The sequence below is a fragment of the Choloepus didactylus genome, chromosome 12 (genome assembly GCF_015220235.1).
Source record: "Choloepus didactylus isolate mChoDid1 chromosome 12, mChoDid1.pri, whole genome shotgun sequence".
Lineage (NCBI taxonomy): Eukaryota > Metazoa > Chordata > Mammalia > Pilosa > Megalonychidae > Choloepus > Choloepus didactylus.
This window is the reverse complement of record NC_051318.1, coordinates 41710301-41730853: the sequence shown is the minus strand read 5'-3', so window position 1 is coordinate 41730853 and position 20553 is coordinate 41710301. Positions and strand designations below refer to the sequence as shown.

At 38.4% G+C, this 20553-nt stretch overlaps 1 protein-coding gene across 5 annotated transcripts in view; it reads right to left on the bottom strand.

The window, feature by feature from the left end:
• ABCC4 (ATP binding cassette subfamily C member 4) overlaps nt 1-20553 on the bottom strand; it is a 278085-nt gene that overhangs the window by 19405 nt on the left and 238127 nt on the right. For all 5 annotated transcript variants that reach the window (XM_037800386.1, XM_037800387.1, XM_037800388.1 and 2 more), the window contains exon 30: nt 10828-10962. In XM_037800386.1, coding sequence (XP_037656314.1) covers nt 10828-10962 — 135 coding nt within the window. The remainder of the gene's footprint in view (nt 1-10827; nt 10963-20553) is intronic.

Sequence of the window (20553 nt, the reverse complement as noted above, 5' to 3'; positions counted from 1 at the left end):
TCTGCAAATAGGGAAAGTTTTACTTCTTGCTTTCCAACATAGATGCCTTTTATTTTTCTTGCCAAAATGCTCTGGCAAGAACTTTCAGTGCAATGTTGAATAACAGTAGTGACAGGGGGCATCTTTGACTTTAAAGGGAAAGCGTTCAGTCTTTCACTATTAAGTAGGATGTTAGCTGCGGGCTTTCCATACATGCCCTTTATCATATTGAGAAAGTTTCTTTCTATTCCTAGTGTTCTAAGTGATTGTATCATAAAGTGGTGCTGGATTTTGGCAAATGCCTTTTCTGCATCAATTAAGATGATCATGTTTTTATATTCTTTCTTTCTGTTAATGTGATATGTTACAATAATTGATTTTCTTATGTTGAACCAACCTTGCAAAATAAATCCCACTTGATCATGGTGTATAATTCTTATAATAAGCTGTTGGATTCAGTTTGCTAGTATTTTATTGAGAATTTCTGCATCTGTATTTATAAGGGACATTGGTCTGCAGCTTTCTTGTGGTATCTTTATCCAGCTTTAGTACAAGGGTTATGTTGGCCACATAGAATGAGTTAGGGAGGTTCCCTCCTCTTCAAGTTTTTGTAACAGTTTGAGCAGGACTGGAGTTATGTCTTTTTGGAATATATGGTAGCAGTCTCCTTTGAAGCCACCTGGTCCTGACTTCTCTTTATTGGGATGTTTTTGATTACTGATTCAATCTCTTTAGTCGTAATTGATTTGTTGAGATCTTCTATTTCTTCTTGAGTCAATGCAGGTAGTTTGTGTGCTTCTAAGAATTTGTCCACTTAGTCTAGGTTATATAATTTATTGGTGTACAGTTGTTCAGCGTATTCTCTTATAGTCCTTTTTATTTCAGTGGGGTTGGTACTAATGGCCCCCTTTCATTTATGATTTTCATTATTTGTATTCTTTTTTTCATTGTCAGTCTAGCTAAAGGTTTAATTTGACTGATATTTTCAGTAACAGACTTTTGGTTTTGTTGTTTCTCTTTATTTTTTTGTTTTTATTTTCTATTTCATTAATCTGGACTCTAATTTTTGTTATTTCCTCCTGTGCCAGTTTGAATGTATTATGTCCCTCAAAATGCCATTAACTTTGACACTATCTTGTGTGGGCAGATATATTGGTGTTGATTAGAATGTAATTCTTTGAGTGTTTCCATGGAGATGCGACACCCCAAAGGTGATAGGTGATAACTCTATTTGGATAGTTTCCACGCTGGTGTGGCCCCACCCATTCAGCATGAGCCTTGATGAGTTTACTGGAGTACTACATAAGCTCAGACAGAAGGAGCGAACTTGCTACAGCCAAGAGGAACATTTTGAAGAATGCACAGAAGCTGAGAGAGGGTAGCTGCAGATAAGAGACATTTTGAAGATGGCCATTGAAAGAAGACTTTTGCTCTAGAGAAGCTAAGAGAGGAAAACCCCCCAAGAGCACTAAGAGTGACATTTTTGAGGAACTGCAGCCTAGAGAGGAACATCCTGGGAGAAAGCCATTTTGAAACCAGAACATCAGAGTAGACGCCAGCCACGTGCCTTCCCAGCTAACGGAGGTTTTCTGGATCCCAATGGCCTTTCTCCAGTGAAGGTACCCTTTGCTGGCGGACACTTTATGGCCTTAAGACTGTAACTGTGTAACCAAATAAACCCCCTTTTATAAAAGCCAATCCATTTATAGTATTTTGCATTTAAGCAGCATTAGCAAACTCGAACACCTCCCTTCTGTTTGCTTTGGGTTTAGTTTGCTCTTCTTTTTCTAGTTCTTCCAGTTTTGAGGTTAGGTCTCTGATTTGAAGTCTTTCTTCTTTTTTAAGGTAAGCATTTAGAGCTATAAATTTCCCTCTCAGCACTGCCTTCACTGCATCCTGTAAGTTTTGGTTTGTTGTATTTTCATTTTCATTTGCCTCAAGATATTTCCTAGTTCGCGTCTGATTTCCTCTTTAACCCACTGGTTGTTTAATTTCCATATATATGTGAATTTGCCCTTTCTCCCTCTGTTATTGTTTCTACCTTATTCCATTTTGGTCAAGCATATGCATTGTATGATTTCAGTATTTTTGAATTTATTGAGACTTGTTTTGTAACCCAACATATGGTCAATCCTGGAGAATGATCCATTAGGACTCAAGAATTTGTATTCTATTTTTGTTGGGTGCAGGGTTCTATATATGTCTGTTAGGTCTAGTTGGTTTAGCATATGATTCAAGTCTTGGACTTCCTTGTTGATCTTCTGACTAGATGTTCTATTCATTATTGAGAGTAATATGTTAAAGTATCCTATTATTAGTTGATTAGAATCATCAATTTCTCCCTTCAAATCTATCAGTACTTGCTTCACATATTTTGCTCTGATGTTAGATGATATACTATATATATAGTATGTATTTGTTACATCTTCCTGTTGAATTGTCCCCCTTATCAGTATGTAATAACTATCTTTCTCCCTCATAATTGTTTTTGACTTCAAGCTTATTTTATCCAATATTAATACAGCCACCCAGCTCTCTTTTGGTTACTATTTGGATGGTATATATTTTCCTATCTGTTCACCCTCAACCTTCTCGTATCTTTGACTTTAAAGTTAGTCTCTTACAGACAGCATATGATAATCTGATTAGTAAGTATCTTGGAGGTCTATTTGGATCAATTCTGTTTGGGGTACACTGTGCTTCTTGGACCTGTAATTTTATATCTTTCTTAAGAGTTGGGAAATTTTCATTATTTCCTCTATTTCTGCCTCTTTTCCCTTCTTGTCTTCTGGGACACCTATAACACTTATATTCTTGCGCTTCATGTTGTCATTCAGTTCCCTGAGTCCCTGCTCATATTTTCCCATTCTTTTCCTTACCTGTTCTTTTGTGTGTAGGATTTCAGATGTTCTGTCCTCTAGTCAGTAATCCTTTCTTCTCCTCCAAGTCTGCTGTTGTAGGTCTCCATTGTGTTTTTCATCTCTTCTATTATGCCTTTCATTCCCATAAATTCTGCCATTTGTTTTTTGAAGCTTACAAATTCTTCCTTATAGTCACCCAGTGTCTTCTTTATATCATTAATCTCTTCTGTCACATTTTCTTTCAGCTCGGTGACATGATTTAGAAGATTTATTTGAACATCTATAATTTGCTTGAACTCCTGAATCTCAGTTGAGGAGTTAGTTTGTTCCACTGACTGGGTCATATCGTGTTTCCGGGTGTGGTTTGTGATTTTTTTTTGCCATCTAGGTATCTGATTTTCTTGGTTAGTTTATTCTGGAGGTTGTTTTCTCTCTTTGGCCTAGGGTTTTCTTTTTGGTTGCCTTTGGTATATATTTTTTCTTTGTTTCTCTTGCTGGCCAGCTGTCAGATTGGCTGTGCCCCTAGCCTTGCCCCCCAAATCAGGCACCCACCATGGTCCTGTTACAGGGATGGGAGGTAGGCAATGGGCAACCCAGCAAGTTCACTGTGTGCACTAATACAAATCTGCTGGCTTCCAGTGGTTCTCTGTTTTCTGCCAGCCAGCAAGACCTTGGTTTGTTTTAGAGCCCTGCTTTAACTGTCTGGCCTTCCAAAATAGGGCCAGGCTTCCATACAGGGCAAATAGACCAGTTTCTGTAGTCCTAAGAAAGGGTCTGGAGCATCTTTTTAAAAGTGTTTCAATTCCCTTGCACCTTCCAGACTGTCTAGCAGATGGTGCTGTTTGGTAACTTAATCATCCTCAGAAGCTGCTTTGCCTGTGAGCACAGGCTGCATTTAAACAGGTGAGCTGAAACTGCGGGATTCCTATGCCCTCACTTTGTTGGCCAAAATCTACCTCGATGTGAGTTACACCTGACCCAGTACCCTGGCTGTCCTCAAGGCAAGGAAACGGCCACTGACTGCTGCTTCTCTCAAGGATGGGGGAAGGGCTTTCAGACCCAGGGCTGGAAACACAGGCTCTGTCCACGTTTTCTCAGTCTCTTTTCCCTCACTGACCTGGGCCTTGAAATGTCCTCTCCTGTACCCCGGTTCTTGAAACAGTGGGAGTATGTCTCACTGCTGTGAGAGATTGTTTGGTCTGTGTTCGTGGTGGGAGGGGTCCCGTCTGTTGATTCTGTGCCTTTCCCACACTGAGACTGACTGGGGCGGGGAGAGGACTGGCTGGTCTGGGACAATTCATCAATTCAGCATTTGCAGGGTTGTTCTCCAGTCAAAAATATACAGTTCTAAAGCCATTATAATGTCCCAATTAAGGCATCAACAGGATGATACTTTCTCTGAAGAATAAGGCCGATGGCAGCCGGGGTTCCTCTGTCACATGGAAAGACATAAGGCCAGAGTTTGCTGGTCCTTCTCTCTTGGGCTTAGCTTCTGTTTTCTATGGCTTTCTCCAAAATGTCTATGGGCTTCTGTCTAAACTCTCTCCAAAATGTCTCTGCCTTTTATCCTTTCAAAAAGAAGCTCAGTGAAAGATTAAGACTCACCTTGAATGGGCTGGGTCACATTTCAATTGGAATAGCCTAACCAGAAGGTCCCACCCACAATAGATCTGCCCCCACAAGAATGTACTAAAAGAACATAGTCTTTTCTGGGGTACATAACAGATTCAAACCAGCACAGCATATACTGGTTGCTTGATGGAGTCCCATAGTTCTATTAGGCTATTTTCACGTTTAATAGTTCTTTTTCCTTTCTGCTCTTCAGCCTGACTCATTTCAAGTGTCTTGTCTTCAAATTCACTGATTCTTTCTTCTGCCAGCTCCGCTCTGCTCCTGAAATTCTCCAGGGCATTTTTCATTTCATTTATTGTGGTCTTCAGCTTGAGTAGTTCTGTTGGGTCTCATTTTAAAATTTCTATTTCTTTACTAGACTCTCATATTACTCATTCATTGTTTCCCCGATATCCTAAAGGATAAGAACTAAAGTTCTTTCTGTCCATTTTCCTTCATCTCCTTGAGCACTTTTAAGATAATGCTTTTAAAGGCTTTGTTCTACAGGTCCACATTCACCTCTTCTTTGTTGGTGTTTTCTGGATTTTTACACTTTTCCTTTGATTGGCCATTTCCTGTTTCTTTGTTTGTTTTGAACTCTTTTGCACACTTTTAATATTTCGAATATTAATTCTGGGACTTATTCCCAGAGATATCTGTTTCTTGGTTTTGTAACCAGCTGGTGATAAGACAGAGATTCTCCTGCACTTCAGCTGTTCTATCAGGAAGGTGACCAAATAATTTTATAACCAAAAAATTTAAATTTGAGAGGCAGCAGATAAATATTTCAGACATGCAACAGTTCTAATGAACCACCCTTTGAGATATATTTGAGTACTGTGTATCAAACTTTTTTTACTGTCACCCTCAATAATAAATACATTTCATTTTACATTAAAAATTAGTACAAACTCATTATCTATAGCTATACTTAGATATCTACATGTGAAAGGAGTTTCATAAATATTTCCAATTACTATAAGGATGCATTATTATTTTTCTCCTCCATTCCATTCTTCACTATTTCACTTCTTAAAGCATGCTGGTCATAACAACTAAACAGATTTCACAACGCCAGTAATGAATCATGACATGCAATTTGAAAAATACTGTACTAGAGGACAACCTTTAGCCAACTAAGAGATGAATGGATAAAGTATCATTTTAAATGGATAAGTCAACTGATAAAGGTGTAGGTATTTTTAATGACTTAAAGGCAAACAGTAGAAGAAAAACTATTTAAGCAAGTAAAATTTCGTGGTAGAATGGAGACAGAAAGAATTGTATTTTAACAAGGAGTCAATAATAATAAAGAAATAGAGTATTAAGTATTACAAGAAGTTAGGGTTATAAAATAAATTTTCTAGAAGAAACGAACACACATAAAACAATAAGCAAAAAACAAAAATCACAGACAACAAATTAAAAGTAAAAAACCAAGTACTAAATACTGAAAGCATAATATGACAGAACTATGATAAAAACAGGTCTATGATTTCAGTAAATGTAAATGGACTAAACTAATCTGCTAAAAACAAAAGACTAAGCAAAACTTAACATGTCATATACAGGAGAAACACCTATGTATTAAAAGACAATCAAAGACATAGTAGGCAAATGAAAATAAAGGGAAAGCAGGAGACCAAATCTTAGTTTGGAATATGCTTGAATTCAGGATCTAATTAAAAATTTATTAAACTTCATACCTTAATGTGCCAGTTTGAAAGTATTATGTCCCCCAAAATGCCATTATCTTTGATGCAATCTTGTGTGGGCAGATATATTAGTGTTGATTAGACTGTAATCTTTGATTGAGTGTTTCCATGGAGATGTGACCCACTCAACTATAGGTGATAACTCTGGATGATTTCCATGGAGGTGTGGCCCCACCCATTCAGCGTGGGCCTCAATTAGTTTGCTAGAGCACTATATAAGCTCAGACAGAAGGAGCAAGCTTGCTACAGCCAAGAGGGACACTTTGAAGAATGCACAGGAGCTGAGAGAGGAGCTTCAGCTTACAGAGACATTTTGGAGACAGCCTTTGAAAGCAGACTTTTGCTCTGGAGAAGCTAAGAGAGGACAGATGCTCCAAGAGCAACTAAATGTGACATTTTTGAGGAGCTGAAGCCTAGGGAGGAATGTCCCAAGAGAAAGTCATTTTGAAACCAGAACTCCAGAGCAGACACCAGTCACATGCTTTCCCAGCTAACAGAGGTTTTCCAGATGCCATTGGCCATCCTCCAGTGAAGGTACCCAATTGTTGATGTGTTACCTTGGACACTTTATGGCCTTAAGACTGTAACTGTGAAACCAAATAAACCCTCTTTTATAAAAGCCAATCCATTTCTGGTGTTTTGCATTCTGGCAGCATGAGCAAACTAGAACACTTAAACAGACAATAATCCATTTTTTTAATGCCCAAGGAACATTCTGCAAAATTGCTTATATACTTGGAAACAGGAAAGTATTAATAAATTCCAGATGGGTAGACACATTAAGACAACATCATTTGATCACACTGCAATGAAAGAAACACTGAATAAAATAGAAAGCAAACAAACATAAAACACACTCCTACCACCAGGAAGTTTTGAAGACCCACTTCATAAATAACCCCTTGGCAAACAGGAAATCAAAACCAGAATTTCAAAATATCAAAAACAATAACAACAACAAAAACAAACTAAAAAAACTATGATGAAAGCACTGCATATTAGAATTAATAGGCTATAGCTAAAGCAGTATGCAGAGGAAAATTCACAGCCTTTAATATTTACACTAATAAACAGGAAAGAATGAAAATAAAAGCATTGAAGAAGAAACAATAATAAATGAACCAAAGTTAAGAAGAATGGAATTAAAAACATAAAAGCAGAAATCAATAAATTGCAAAACAGAAGATAAGAACTAGTTAATAAATCAAAGAGCTGATTCTTTGGTGGAAGAGTAAAATACTTATTTAGCTAACTTACTAGGAGGAAAAATGGGGAGTAGGTAATGGGAAAAGCACAAATACTATACACTTATTAAAAAGAATGAGATAACTATATTTATGATATAATCCCTAAGATATAATATTAAATGAGAAAAGTAACGAACAGCTATCATTTGTGCGTAAAAAACATAAAGACCCTATATTCACATGTTCTAGTTTATGCACAAAATGCATCAGGAAAACAGTAGAAAATGATGCCAGGGGCTCCATCCTGCAGAAGAAACTGTGTGATGTGAGACAGGAGTGCGGGAGTTACTTTTTACTTTTACCGTTTTTGAATTTTGTTAATTAATGATTATTAAAAATAAATTTTAAATGATTTTGAGTTTTTAAATCTACTTGTAATTTTGGACACTTCTTTTGTCTTTATTGAGAGATAAGGGTTCAGTCCACAACCTTTTGAAAGAACGATCAAGCTTTTATCACCAATAATTAGAATTCTTTGAAAATTGCTTTATATTCTTCAAAGCTCTTAGACATATATACTATCTCATTGGATCCAGAGGCTCGGAGATCTTAGGTGACTTACACAAGGCCAATGGGCTGCTAAGTGCCTCTTCCATTTACTCAAACTGATCCACACTCCTTGAATCCAGGATGTTAGGACTTCCTGACTTTTGTTACAAAAAGACTGTATTTGGTGATTCCACGAATAGATAAAATAGTACCCCTGTTACTGGGAACAAAGGAACTTGAAGAAGCCCAATTAGCTCTGCTTTCTCAAGGAAGACATTCACTCTCCAGCTTTATGTATCTAAAAAGTATTCTCTTTACTTTTTTGTGGATCATCTGTAAGCATCAATCAGACAGGGTGACTCAGCTTACCTGTACCAACAGTTTCAGAAAAGCAACTACATGGTCAGGAAAACGTGACTTGGCAGTACCTTTAGATGTTGAGTTTTCTTTTTAAACAAATGAATTCTAATCTGTTAGAGTGAAAAGCCTGTTAACAGACTAATCCCCACGGTGTTAAGAGTTCTGAATGATGCACTGATACTTGATGCTCACACGTTTAAAAGGCTGACAATCTGACAGTTTGTTCTCCTAAGGGGACCTATCTATGCAGAAATAATGTCAAAAAGCCATTCCACTCAGACGAGAATCAGTGTGATGTATTTCCTTATATCTTTCCTAGAGGTGACCTGAGCCAGTGAGCTTGGCAGGACTGAGATTTGAAAGTGATGTTCTGCCACTGTGTATCATTTGTAACAAGAACCAGTGTTTTCAACCTTGACGTGGAACACTTTACCCTAGGGTAACACATCAGCTTCACACCTGCTCTCTGCTGACCAGCTGGGTGGCCTTACGTAAATGCAGGACCCAATCTTCTTATCCATAAAGTGGAATTAAAAAAGAAATGTCATGCTAAGTGAAATAACACACGAGAACCATATAAACTACGTAAAGTAAGTCACAAAGAGCTACACAAAATAAGTTATCATTAGGTGAAAGATTACTGGACTAGGCATTAACAGGTTTCTAATTCTGTGATGTATGTAGTTATCTGTATGTATTTTACACTTCAATTTAAATGTTTTTTTTTTCTAAAAGGAGAGATGTCTAATGTGGTGTCTGCTGCAAACTAGTATAACCCTGGACCACCTTACTTCTTAGGATCCTCATCTGTTAAAACTAGAGCACAGCTCTAAAATTCTATGGTCTATTTCTTATTACTCAATGTCTCAATAATATAATGGTAGCATTTTTGAAATGGGGTCTATGGCATGTAGGTACACATCTCTTTGATGGGAAACACCTGGGGTCAAAGGACAAAAAGGGGTTGCAAGGTAACTGGCTAGTTAGCAACTACAAATTTAGATTATACAGGGAATCCCAAAGGACTGATCAGGTCTCATGGAGGAAGCTTTGACTGGCAGACACTCTAGCAGATGACAGCACTCTGTAAATATCAGGCATGGAAAAGTATAGTGCACCCAAGCGCAGCTTTCCTCCTCGTTCACATAATGTAAGTACTTATGAAAAGTTCAGAGCTGAGACTTTGTTGTTAGTTAGGTTTGAACCCTGAATCGGCCAATTACTCAGCTAGCTATGTGACCTCTCAGCCTCTTAAATGGGGATATTAAAAAGAGAACCTACCTGCATGGCACGTAACAGGTGCCAAAGTCACATAATAAAATAATAACAGTAATTTCAACATATAAATCACATATCTGTTCATCTCAATACCCTGGTTTATATTTTCAGTGATTAGGAGGTGTGTGTGATATGTTTGTGAGTACCTATCCTAAGGCTAGGCATACACACACATTTACCGAACAGTTTTGAGGATGGAAGCAGGATTCGGAGAAACTTCCTACGAACAGTAGAAGGTACAGCTCCTCATTTCTACTACGGAGGAATGAAACAGTGATGGAGGGAACCTTGGTTTTATTTTGGATGAATCTTTCATGCAAAGATAGATAATGGAACATGTTTTCTGATTGTTATTTTTAATAGATATTTAAACCACTACACAATTTTGTTCTCATGTATTGTTAAAAATCTGGGAAATGCAAAAAGTATAAAGAAGGAAACACACCCATAATTATAACACCTAAAGATAATGAACAGTTTTGAAGGGGAGTCTCACCACGTGGATACTGTTGGAAGGCTCATTCTACCCTAAGTCACGGGGCAGTAACACCAGGCTCTCCTTTCCCCCGTCCATCCTTCCATCGCTCCTGAACCATGGCTATGTAACATTGGCTAAGTAAGTCCTTTAAACTGAACCTTGGTTACCACATCTGTAGAATGGGACAGTTGTACGTTACCACTGTTGCAAAGATATCATTAAACCTGAATCTTATTCACTAAGAATACTATTCAGGCCATATACAGTGCTTAGGATTTTCACATACATCATTTCTGTGGAAATGGTATATTTTTCTACAACAAAAGAATAATAATCAACAATTTTTCCACCCCAAACTCTCAAATTTCCTGAATGTACCCTGACAACATCTGCGCCTCAAATGTGCTAAGAATCAATTAAAATGAAATGTAATTGGGCTGCAAAATATGAGTATCCTCTTCTGTATGCCTTTTTAAAGAAATTAACAGTCTGGAGATGTCATAAATGAGAATCTGAACCCATAGAGTCCAAATGTGTAAGAAGCCCAGCTTTCCATCTCTCTTCCTCAGGCACACGTATGTCCACACTTGGATGCACACATCTCTACCCACCCCCATTGCTTCTGTAGACTCTCTGCAGACCTGATTTCAACCTGGACATGATGTTAAAATCCAGCAGTGGAGCTTTGTCTCTGGAGGCTTGTAATCGAAAAGGGTACACAGTGCTTGTTACCATACCCATGGTAGCAAACTGAGAAAGGTAAACTATTTAATTGTGAATTTAATTACAACTCCTTGTAAGGAGCTCACCTGTTTTGCTGTTTCAGTGAGCGCAGCAGCTTCTGCCTTGCCCAGTTGTTGCACCATCTTGTGAAACAGACTGTCTCTATTTTGCAGCAAAACATATGGCTCATCATATTCTTTCAGTCTTCCTGAATCCAACACCTGTTAATCAGCAGGAAAAAAACAAACATTAAAACACAATGTTTGCAGTAACATATCATAATCTAGACAGTATTTCGGAAAGGGGCAGGAGAGGAGGAAAGCAGGAATCTCTTTGGGTGGTCGGCCTAGCTGGTGTTTAAATGGCTTGATTACCCTGCGTTAGGAAGCAAACAAAGGCCTAACTTGGACTTTCATTATTATAACATTATAGGAAAGGAAGAAAATGAAAGTTCTAGACTATTATTATGGGCACTCAGCAGTCCTGTGGCATTTTCTAGTCTGCCAAGGGTACCTTGGGTAGGAATCATGAGTTAGTGCTCTTTTTTTTTTTTAAACATTTTATTGTATTTACATACATACAACTAAAAATTTCCAATTTTAACCACTTACAACTACACAACTCAGTAGTTTTAATTACATTCACAATATTGCACTACTGTCGTCAATACCCTTAGCCAAACTTTTCATCACCTCAACAGAAACTCTGTGCCCATTCAGAAATAACTCCCCTTCCCTTCACCACCCCATCCCCTGGTCCCTGGTAACCTGTAATCTACTACTTGTCTCTCTGAATTTGCCTATTCTAGGTATTTCATATAAGTGAGATCATACGATATCTGTCTTTTTGTGTTTGGCTTATTTCACTCAACATGATGTCAAGGTTCATCCATGTTGTAGCATGCATCAGAACTTCATTTCTTTTTATGGCTGAATAATATTCCTTTGTACATATATTCCACATTTTGTTTATCCATTTGTCTGTTGATGGACACGGGTTGTTTCCACCTTTTGACTACTGTGAATGATGCTGCTACGAACACTGGTGTGCAAATATCTGTTTGAGTCTCTGCTTTCAATTCCTTTGGGTATATACCAAGAAAGTGGGAATATCGGGTCACATGGTAATATTATGTTCAACTTTCTGAGGAACTGCCAAACCGATTTCTACAGTGACTGTACCAAGTTAGTACTTTAAAATCTCAGGCTCTGAGCTTTGGGGGATAATTATGCATACATTCAGACTTGGGAAATTTTGTGATTTAAGAAAATCAAACTCAATTTATCTAAAAAATTAGGGTGAAGTCATACAAACCAGATGGCAAAGACCTGACTGCAAATTATAAAGTGGATTAGTAAAATCTGAGAACTATATGGAAAATAAATAAATGCTTCTAAAATGTCCTTAGGGTCCCAGAATGTGTCAACTGGTAAGAAGGAACAAACCCTTGCCACAGAGGTTAAGGTGTATCCTGAAGTCAGCTCTGGATACAGGTTATTATTAACCTAGTGGAAGGCTGGTTAAAAGGGCTGGGGCCGCTACCCAAGCAGCATTAGCATAATTACTTTGCACAGAAGAAATCTCTAGAAATCCAATTTTCTATTTGGATAACACTAAGAAGCAATTAAGAAATTGACTCCAAATTCCAGTGATCCCATCTCCCCCTGAACATGAGGCCAGCCCAATCTGAATTGCTGAGGATCTCGGTATCTGTTTTCCCAACTATTTTTCCTTGCTTCTTTTCCTTTTCCTTCAGCAGCTGCCTTTTAGCCATTTTATTGCTCATTAATATGTCCACTGGAAATTGAAAGGGAGAGGAAGGGCCTCTTAACTCTGCATTTCTTCTTATTAGTGGCCTTGGTTAATGGTTTCAGAGAGAAGACAGAGTCTGAAACAATTGGTACAAATGATGTACCTAGGAGAAGAGTTCTAATGTTAAGTGGTACTTAGTTCTCCATTTAGGCCATATTTAGAGTAAATTTATCCTAAGAGAATACGCTGAAACTCTAAGCAGGACACAGGATGTCTTCCCTCTCTAGGCAGTTAATTCTGCCCCATCTTAGTTACTCAGAAATATTTATTTTATCTCATAAAGGGCATTTTCCTGTTAATCTTTTGTTTACTACTGAGAGTCACTGCTAAGGGCAGCTTTCTCAAAAGAGTTCAAGAATAAATGAATCAGGTATGTCCATGTAATAATTAAAATATCCTATAATTTGGCATACCAATTTAGATGCCCCAAATGTGTAATTTTACCTAAGCATAGCATTACAGTACATAGCTACTCCTTCTGACTGAAGAAGAAAAAAAAATGCAATTTTAAAATACAGGTCTCTTTCACGTGAGAATCTAGGTAAATAACTGAATCCCATTATTTTATAAAATGATGAACTTTTATTCTGCAAAAGCAATAAGTAAACTTTAAAAAAAAATCACCATTTCATGCTTGGTGGAAAGTGAATTCTCTGACTATAAAGACTTTACCTAATTTTTAATGGAGAGAGAATATTACTAGGATTTTGTCCTTGTATAACTTTCATTTTAATTTGTTTAAATTTGAATGAGTAACAAATCTTTCTACCTTCTCTCATATTGTCTGAAACACATGTATGCCACTGAGACCAGTAGTTCTCAGAAACGACAGGGCTAGGAAAAAAAGATGGCTTTCAAAAAGCAATAGGATTATCAATGTAAGTGACAGAAAGATCATTTTGATTAAAATATCTTGAGCCTTATGAGTTAAAATTTAATGACTATTGTTTTTATAATGCGAGTTTTCAATTTGAGGGTGACAGAATTGAAATAATTTGTTTCAATGATTTCTAATTTATTCGAACTTGTATTTCAACTTCTATAAGACAACTTTTAAAAAGGTAAATTAAAAACATCTCTAATACTCTTTTGATAAGCTTTAAAACAAGATTCAGCATCTTAAAATGGACTGGAGTATTATTGTCCCAAATGGATAAATTCACGAGGTGTCAGAATAGGGTGCTCTGGTACACAGCAGAATGTAATGAAGAATATGGCTACCATGAAATCAATGAAATCATCCCATAACTAAAACAAGCCTTCTGAATTTGAAAAAGAAAATAAAAATTGCTATGTGTTGAGCATTCACTGTGCCATGTGCTTTACAGCTATTACTGTGAACTCTCAAAATAGAATAAAGAAGGTAGACAATTTCCATCTAACCATCCATCCATCCATCTCCTTGCTTCCATCTGTCTATCCCTCCTTTCATCTATCCTTCCTTCCTTCTTTGCTATTTCCATCCATCCCGTACGTAATAAAGTGAGTACCTATTACCAAAGCACTGTTATAGGAATGGGAGATTCGAAGACACAAGGATGACATGAGTTGAGAGGTCTGGAGGTGAGCCTGTCAACTCTTTCAGGACAGGGTCATCCCTGAGGTATCTCTAGGGCTTGACACTGTACAAGGCAGGCAACAGGCACCCCATACATATTAGCTAAAAGTTTAATACAAGGGAAGCTAAATTCAGAGCATGATTGGGTGATTGTCCAATGGTGCCATTTGGCAAGATTACACGGTGAGGATGAAAGAGGAGTGTGTGAGAGAGCAAGGGTGGAGAATCTAGCTGGCACTGGACACCAATCAAGGCAGTGGGGTGTAAGCATTATAGGATTAAGGATATAGACCTGGAGGACCATATGCCTCATGTTGATGGCAAGAACAGAATGTGTTAAGGGACTACGGGGAGAGGAAAAGAGAGGGAAAGAGCAGGGTTGAGGAGAGAGGCTTGTGACCTACACACATTAAATATCAGAGAAGAGAAAGAAGAGAAGGGATGGGCAGAGAGGAGGGAGAGTCAGGAGGAGCAGGAGTGCAGTGGTGCCAAGACAAACACCAGATCTGACAAATGCAGAGTTGGGGTGCAGACTGGGAAAAGGCCAGGAATCAAATTTTACTAACTTAGACTTTACATTTACTGACTTGATCAAAGATTCTAGATATTTTAGAACAAGTACATACAATGCAACTCTGAATGTTTTTTTTTGTAGAGAAAAACATGTAGAATTAATTTTGAAGTTTTATTTTAACATCTTTCATATCTTAAGAAAAGGCCCCTGAAATCTCCCACCACACTCCCACCTTTTCTGCACTCAAGTTAAACTGCAAACTAAATCACACATTAAAATCGGTGTAATGGCAATCCCTTGGCCCCAAGATCTCTCCAGGAATGCCACCCTGGTATCGCTTGCTGCTCTCTAGTAGGTTAATGAAAAATACATTATATTGGATGAGTCAGTCAGTTACATAAGTTCACTGGAAAATGTGGCTATCAGACCTACGTATCTGTAGACATTCCAAGTAGTTGTCCTAGATAGAAAAATTAAATGGACCAGTTGCAAAATAATTTAATCCTTTTTAATTGGTAGGGTGCTGTCAGTGATAGTGAGGTGGCTGCAGGGAGAGGTGAGGGGCAGGACAGGGTGGAGGAAGCAACAGATGGAAATAAATGCTCTGAATAGCTTTCCATATGGTGATAAGCAGCAATAAAGGGAGATCCCACTTAGGGACAAGCGGGAAGGGACAGAGAGGATGAGTTTCAGAGTTCTGCTTTTGCCTTCCAGGTGCACAGCATTTATCCAACCCTGGAAATTGGCTTCCTCATTCCTGTGATCTTCTCGTATTTCTGTAGTGACAAGTTACTTTGGGTAAGTTTTACTCAAAACCCATTCACTGGGTCTTGCAATATCAAGTGATTCCTCTCACCATGGGAAGGTGACCTACACAGCCCTCCCCTAGAGCTCCCACATTCGCACAAAACCCTCCTTCTCAGAACACAGTTTTTCTTCCAGAGTTTGCACGCTCTATCTTTATATTAGTTATCGCCCCCCCATCAACCTGCTAGATCCCTTAGGATATTCTTGAAGGAGCATTTTTTCTTCTGAAATGTTCATATTGCAGCCATGTAGGCTCATTAAAGAAAAGTCCTATTAAAGTAAAAAGCAGAATTTAAATACAGATTGAGTTAGCTTCAAGTGATTTTGTGTGTGCATGCTTTTCAAGGTGGGCATGTTACAATAATTTCTAGGTTTTCCCCTCTGGGTAAACTTTACTAAAAATAGGTTTGAGTTTAGGAAGAAAGGTTAAAGATTATAAAACCGTAAGATTGCCAATAAACAGAAGAGCTAAGTCTGAGTTTCTTAGTTCTGACTTTGGTTCTCCATAATTTATTCCCAAGGAATTCTCTAATTGCTGGTGGTGAAAACATTGAATGCAAGCAATGATATTGTTAGAAGATATGCAGATATTCTTATTCAGGGGTGTTATAAGGAAGTGGAAGAATCCAGGGGTGTTATAAGGAGTGGGGTGCGCAAGGATTGGAGGAAAAAGCCGTGCTATTGGCTGAAAAGAAAACAGGTCACAAGTAACCCCTGAATCCTAAAACTACGGTGAGAAGCGATCTTTAACATAGAGACAGTGGTGAGTGTTAGGAGAAAGAGGATTTCTAATTTGTCTGTCTTGCTCCGCTGTTAGGTAGCAACAGAGCAAATGAGAAGATTAAATTAGCTGTCATTATGACTACGCCATGTTTAATAAAGTTAAAATTGAGAGAACATCTTTATAAAATAGAATTCTAAGCCTAACCCATTAATGGCACTTAATGAACCAAAACTGGGTAAATCCCTTTGGAGAGCCAACACATAAACAAAGCTATTAATTAGGTCACAGTTGTTTCCCAACAAGCCTTTTGTATGATTTACTTACAGTAAACAAAACTATATCCATCCGTCTTTGTGGAGAAGTATTCACCAGTGCAACAAAATGTAATTATTACACCTTAAGCACTTGCAATTACATGACTTTATGATGACAGTGCTGTTGGTTATGCCCTTCATTAGCATCCGTCACTTCCCCAGCCACTCCCTGAGCCTGCCTGCCCACCCTCTGGAGCATAAGGCTTTGCAGCTGATTGATTTGTCTTTATGTCCTTAAAGCTTTCAAAATAACATGGAACAGAAAACCATTTGTTTTCTGGAAAGGGAATAGATATTTCTAAAGCAAGCAAGAAAAAAAATTCTTCAAAAATCAAGGGCTTGAAAAAGAACATTATTTATGGTGTCTCCCTGAATTAAAAGCCAGCTGATTATCAGAAGCTCTAAATAAAATATAAGGTTTAAGCCCGGGGCAGGGCACAGGGGACAATTCCCCATCTCTGAAGTCAGGAAGTGTGTGGCTCTTGGGTCCCCTTGAGTCAGCAGAAGGAACTAGCTCAAGAGGCCAACTATACAGCTTTTGGTGGGACTTCCAGCAACATCACTGATGACCTCCTGGCCAGTAAGCTCTAAATGGAAGATTTCCCAACACTGCAGTGGGGAGTGGGAGGGATAGCTCCATGGTAGAATGCAAGGTTCATCACACAAAAACAAGGTCTAACACCATCTCAAAGGCAACATGCTCAAAAGAGAACCCTTGCATCTCTCCTCTCCAGACCTCCTCTCCCTGTTGTCCCCATTCATCCAGACGCTCAGGCCAGACATCTAGAAGCCAGCATCGACTCCTCTCTCTTTCCTCATATCCCATATTCAATCCAGCATAGAAGGCAGCTGGCTCTACTTTATTTACCCCAAATCCAACCATCTCGCCAGCCCCACTGCTAGCACCTTAGTCTAAGCTGCCAACATCCAGTTAATAAAGAGTGCATACTTATGTAACTGAGAAATTAAGAATTAACAGATAATTAGGATGACCAAATAATTATATAGATTTATTTTTCTTACTTTCTAGTATATTGGAGAATAGCCAAAAGGAAATACCTGAATGTACTGAAACCCACTGAATTGTAACCCAGATGGTAACTATATAACCTTTATCTTGTGATTGTAGAAACCTTGTGACTGGCCCTGCTTGTACCCCCTTATCCTGTTTTACAACTTTAGGGTCCTGTGATCACAAAGACAACCCCCTAATGTTTATTAATGAAGGAACTTGAGTCAGCCCAGAACTAATCACAGACTATGGTATTTGTACTTGCTTTTGCAGTGGTTATTTTTGCTTAGTTCTAGCTTAGCTTCACTCCTTTACAGGTACTACTGTAGTTTACACTTGTTATTGCAATGGTTAGTTTTAGCTCCACTCCTTTACATTTGGTAAACTGTAGTTGTTTATACTTGCTATTGTAATGGTAACAACTCCATCTCTCTTTGTTTGAATCCATAAAAACCCTAAACTCATTAGGCTTGGGAGACAGATTTTAGGCCAGATAGGCCATCTATTTTTCTGTGCTTCCTGTAGCAATAAACACTCTCTCCCTTTTGAACCCCTGGTATCGTAGATTGGCTGTTACACACATTGGGCAGAAAATCCCACATTCGATTGTTATCAGCTGTAAAAGGGAGTGCAGAAATGGACAAGGCTAAAAAGGTAGAGAAAGGCCAGATTGTAAATTGCCTTGCAAACCATGTTAAGGATCTGGACAAAGACACTGATCAATAGAGAAAAATCTGAGGTTCTGGAAATTTATCAGGAGATACTGGCAAACGAAGCATTAAATAAATTGGTACCTTTTGATAATGGCAATAAAGCTGACTGGTTTAGGTGATACTCATGAACTAGATGTTCATTCATGTCTACGGATCAAATGCTGATTGATTAGATTGAGAAGTGACCAGCTAACACGTCTACTAAATGATGTCCTTCTTTGCTGGTACCTGAAGCAATCACATTACTTACATAACAGAATTTCTAAGCATAAGATAACAAAAAGAAGTTGCTATTATCAATGCTGTAATACCAAAAACAGAACAAAACAAAACAAAACAAACAAAAAATTAAATCTATATGCTACATACAGGGTTGTATATTTCATTTTTTAGGAGCCCCAGCTAAGCTGGAGCTCAAACCATCTTCCTGCTGATGTACTCAAAGCCAAAGGCTTCAAACAGGTAAACTGCATAGAACCATTCATTTATTGTGGAAGCAGGAATCTTTTTGTACAGTCTGTGAAATATAATCCCGATGAATGACAACAGAATGACAGGTAAAGTAGAAATGAAAGATTATTTTTCCAATTACATTCCCACACTGGGAAGATAAAATAAAGAACTAAGGATGATGTTCCTAGAATCTAAGAGTCTGCAATCTTGGACCATTACACCGTCACTCACACAAGTCTGCTAAAGTGGCCTGCTTCCTACTGCTATGCTCTTGTTCAGGAGACCAGCCACACTGCTTGAAGCTTAAAACTTCCTTTTGGTTGGGACTGCCCACTCCTGTTATGTAACTGCCCCACATCCACTTAGGGGAGTGACAAGGTTAAAGGTACTGCTTTAATGTGGACACTCTGGTATCTTCCCAAATGTCCCCACTGATGTTCCCATCTGACAATTTACATGAGGCAAGGTGGGAGGTGCTATCTAAGAAACCCCCCAAGAAGTTAACAGAGATAGCTCCATTATCAATGGACGTAAAGAAGTTTGGATATTACTGATCATTTATAAAACTGGTTTAGTCTGAGCCACAGGAATCACTGTGGAAACTCTATCTGCTGCCTCTCATGCATTGTGAGGTCTTCCTTAATCCATTTCCCTCGTCATCAATCAGAACATCACTGGATACTGTGGTGTCAAGTGACAACTGTTAGGTCCCAAAACATGGATGAAAATCAGCCCAATATCACAGTTAACCTGAAAATAATTGGCATTTGCAACCAGAGGTTTTCCCTTTATGGATGTTTCCATTATCATTTTATAAAGGCATCTTATAAAATTTATTAAGACTGAGACAGCAAGAAAAGAAAAGAAAAAATAAAAGCAGGGGAGAGGAAAGGAGGAAGGAAGAAAGGAAGACAGAAAAGGAAGGAAGGAAGATAGGAATATATTTATCGTGGAAGTAGGATGCTGTTTTGGATCTCAAGAATTGACAGATGGGATCATCAGTGGCAATCTGTGAGAAGATACTGGAAGAAAAGAAGAGCCAATCAAATCTGGAAGAACAACACTAGAAAGATATTAAGGCTTGGTGTCTGTCATGTGCAGACCCTGGATCTGCTGTGTAAGAGACTTACCAGTCTCTCAGCCCCAAATCTACCTTTCTAAATTCTGATCTAAGATCCTGGGGCTGGGTCTCTGCAAAAGACATTTCAGATGCTCTTCTGCCAGTCGGGTGTTAGGTTGTACCAAAGGGGGCACTAGAGGGAGACTGGAAGGTGGGATGAAGAGTAAATGCCCTTCCTCTCTGTTTTCTGCTTCTGGCAGCATTGCCCGGCAGTGGCACTTGGTTTCAGCCTCCATTTTCTTTTAGCACATCTAGTACCAGGATCACTATGCTGCCCCCTTGGAGCCCTGAGCACCAGATGAACTCTTTAGGGCCTCTCCTCTGAGTTCACAGCTCCTGAAGCTCAGCACAGCACAGCAGCTGCTTCCTAAAATTGGTACCCCACAGTTTCCTTTTGCTCTATGTAACAAATATCCTATATTAAATCCTTTCTGTTGGCCCTTTGTGAAAACAACTGACTGCAGATCTTCTCACAGAACCCCCTCCAACAGCACATTTTGTGAACATCCTAACAGCAGAGAAATTCCAGAAACTTACCCAACCGCTTCCTGGTAGCTTAAGTGAAAGGTGAATTTTTGATTAAGGAAACCCAAAATTCTGAAACAACTGTGACACAGCTAACATGACTGTAGTATGATGTTCATCACTACAAGCTGTAATTTAGACTTGAAATATTTTCATGGTAGGCCATAAAGAAAAATGACAATTTGAATAAATTTTAAAAGTGAAAATATGCAAAGAGATGGAAAGGATATATTATTTAATAACCTTGCATATGTGGTTAA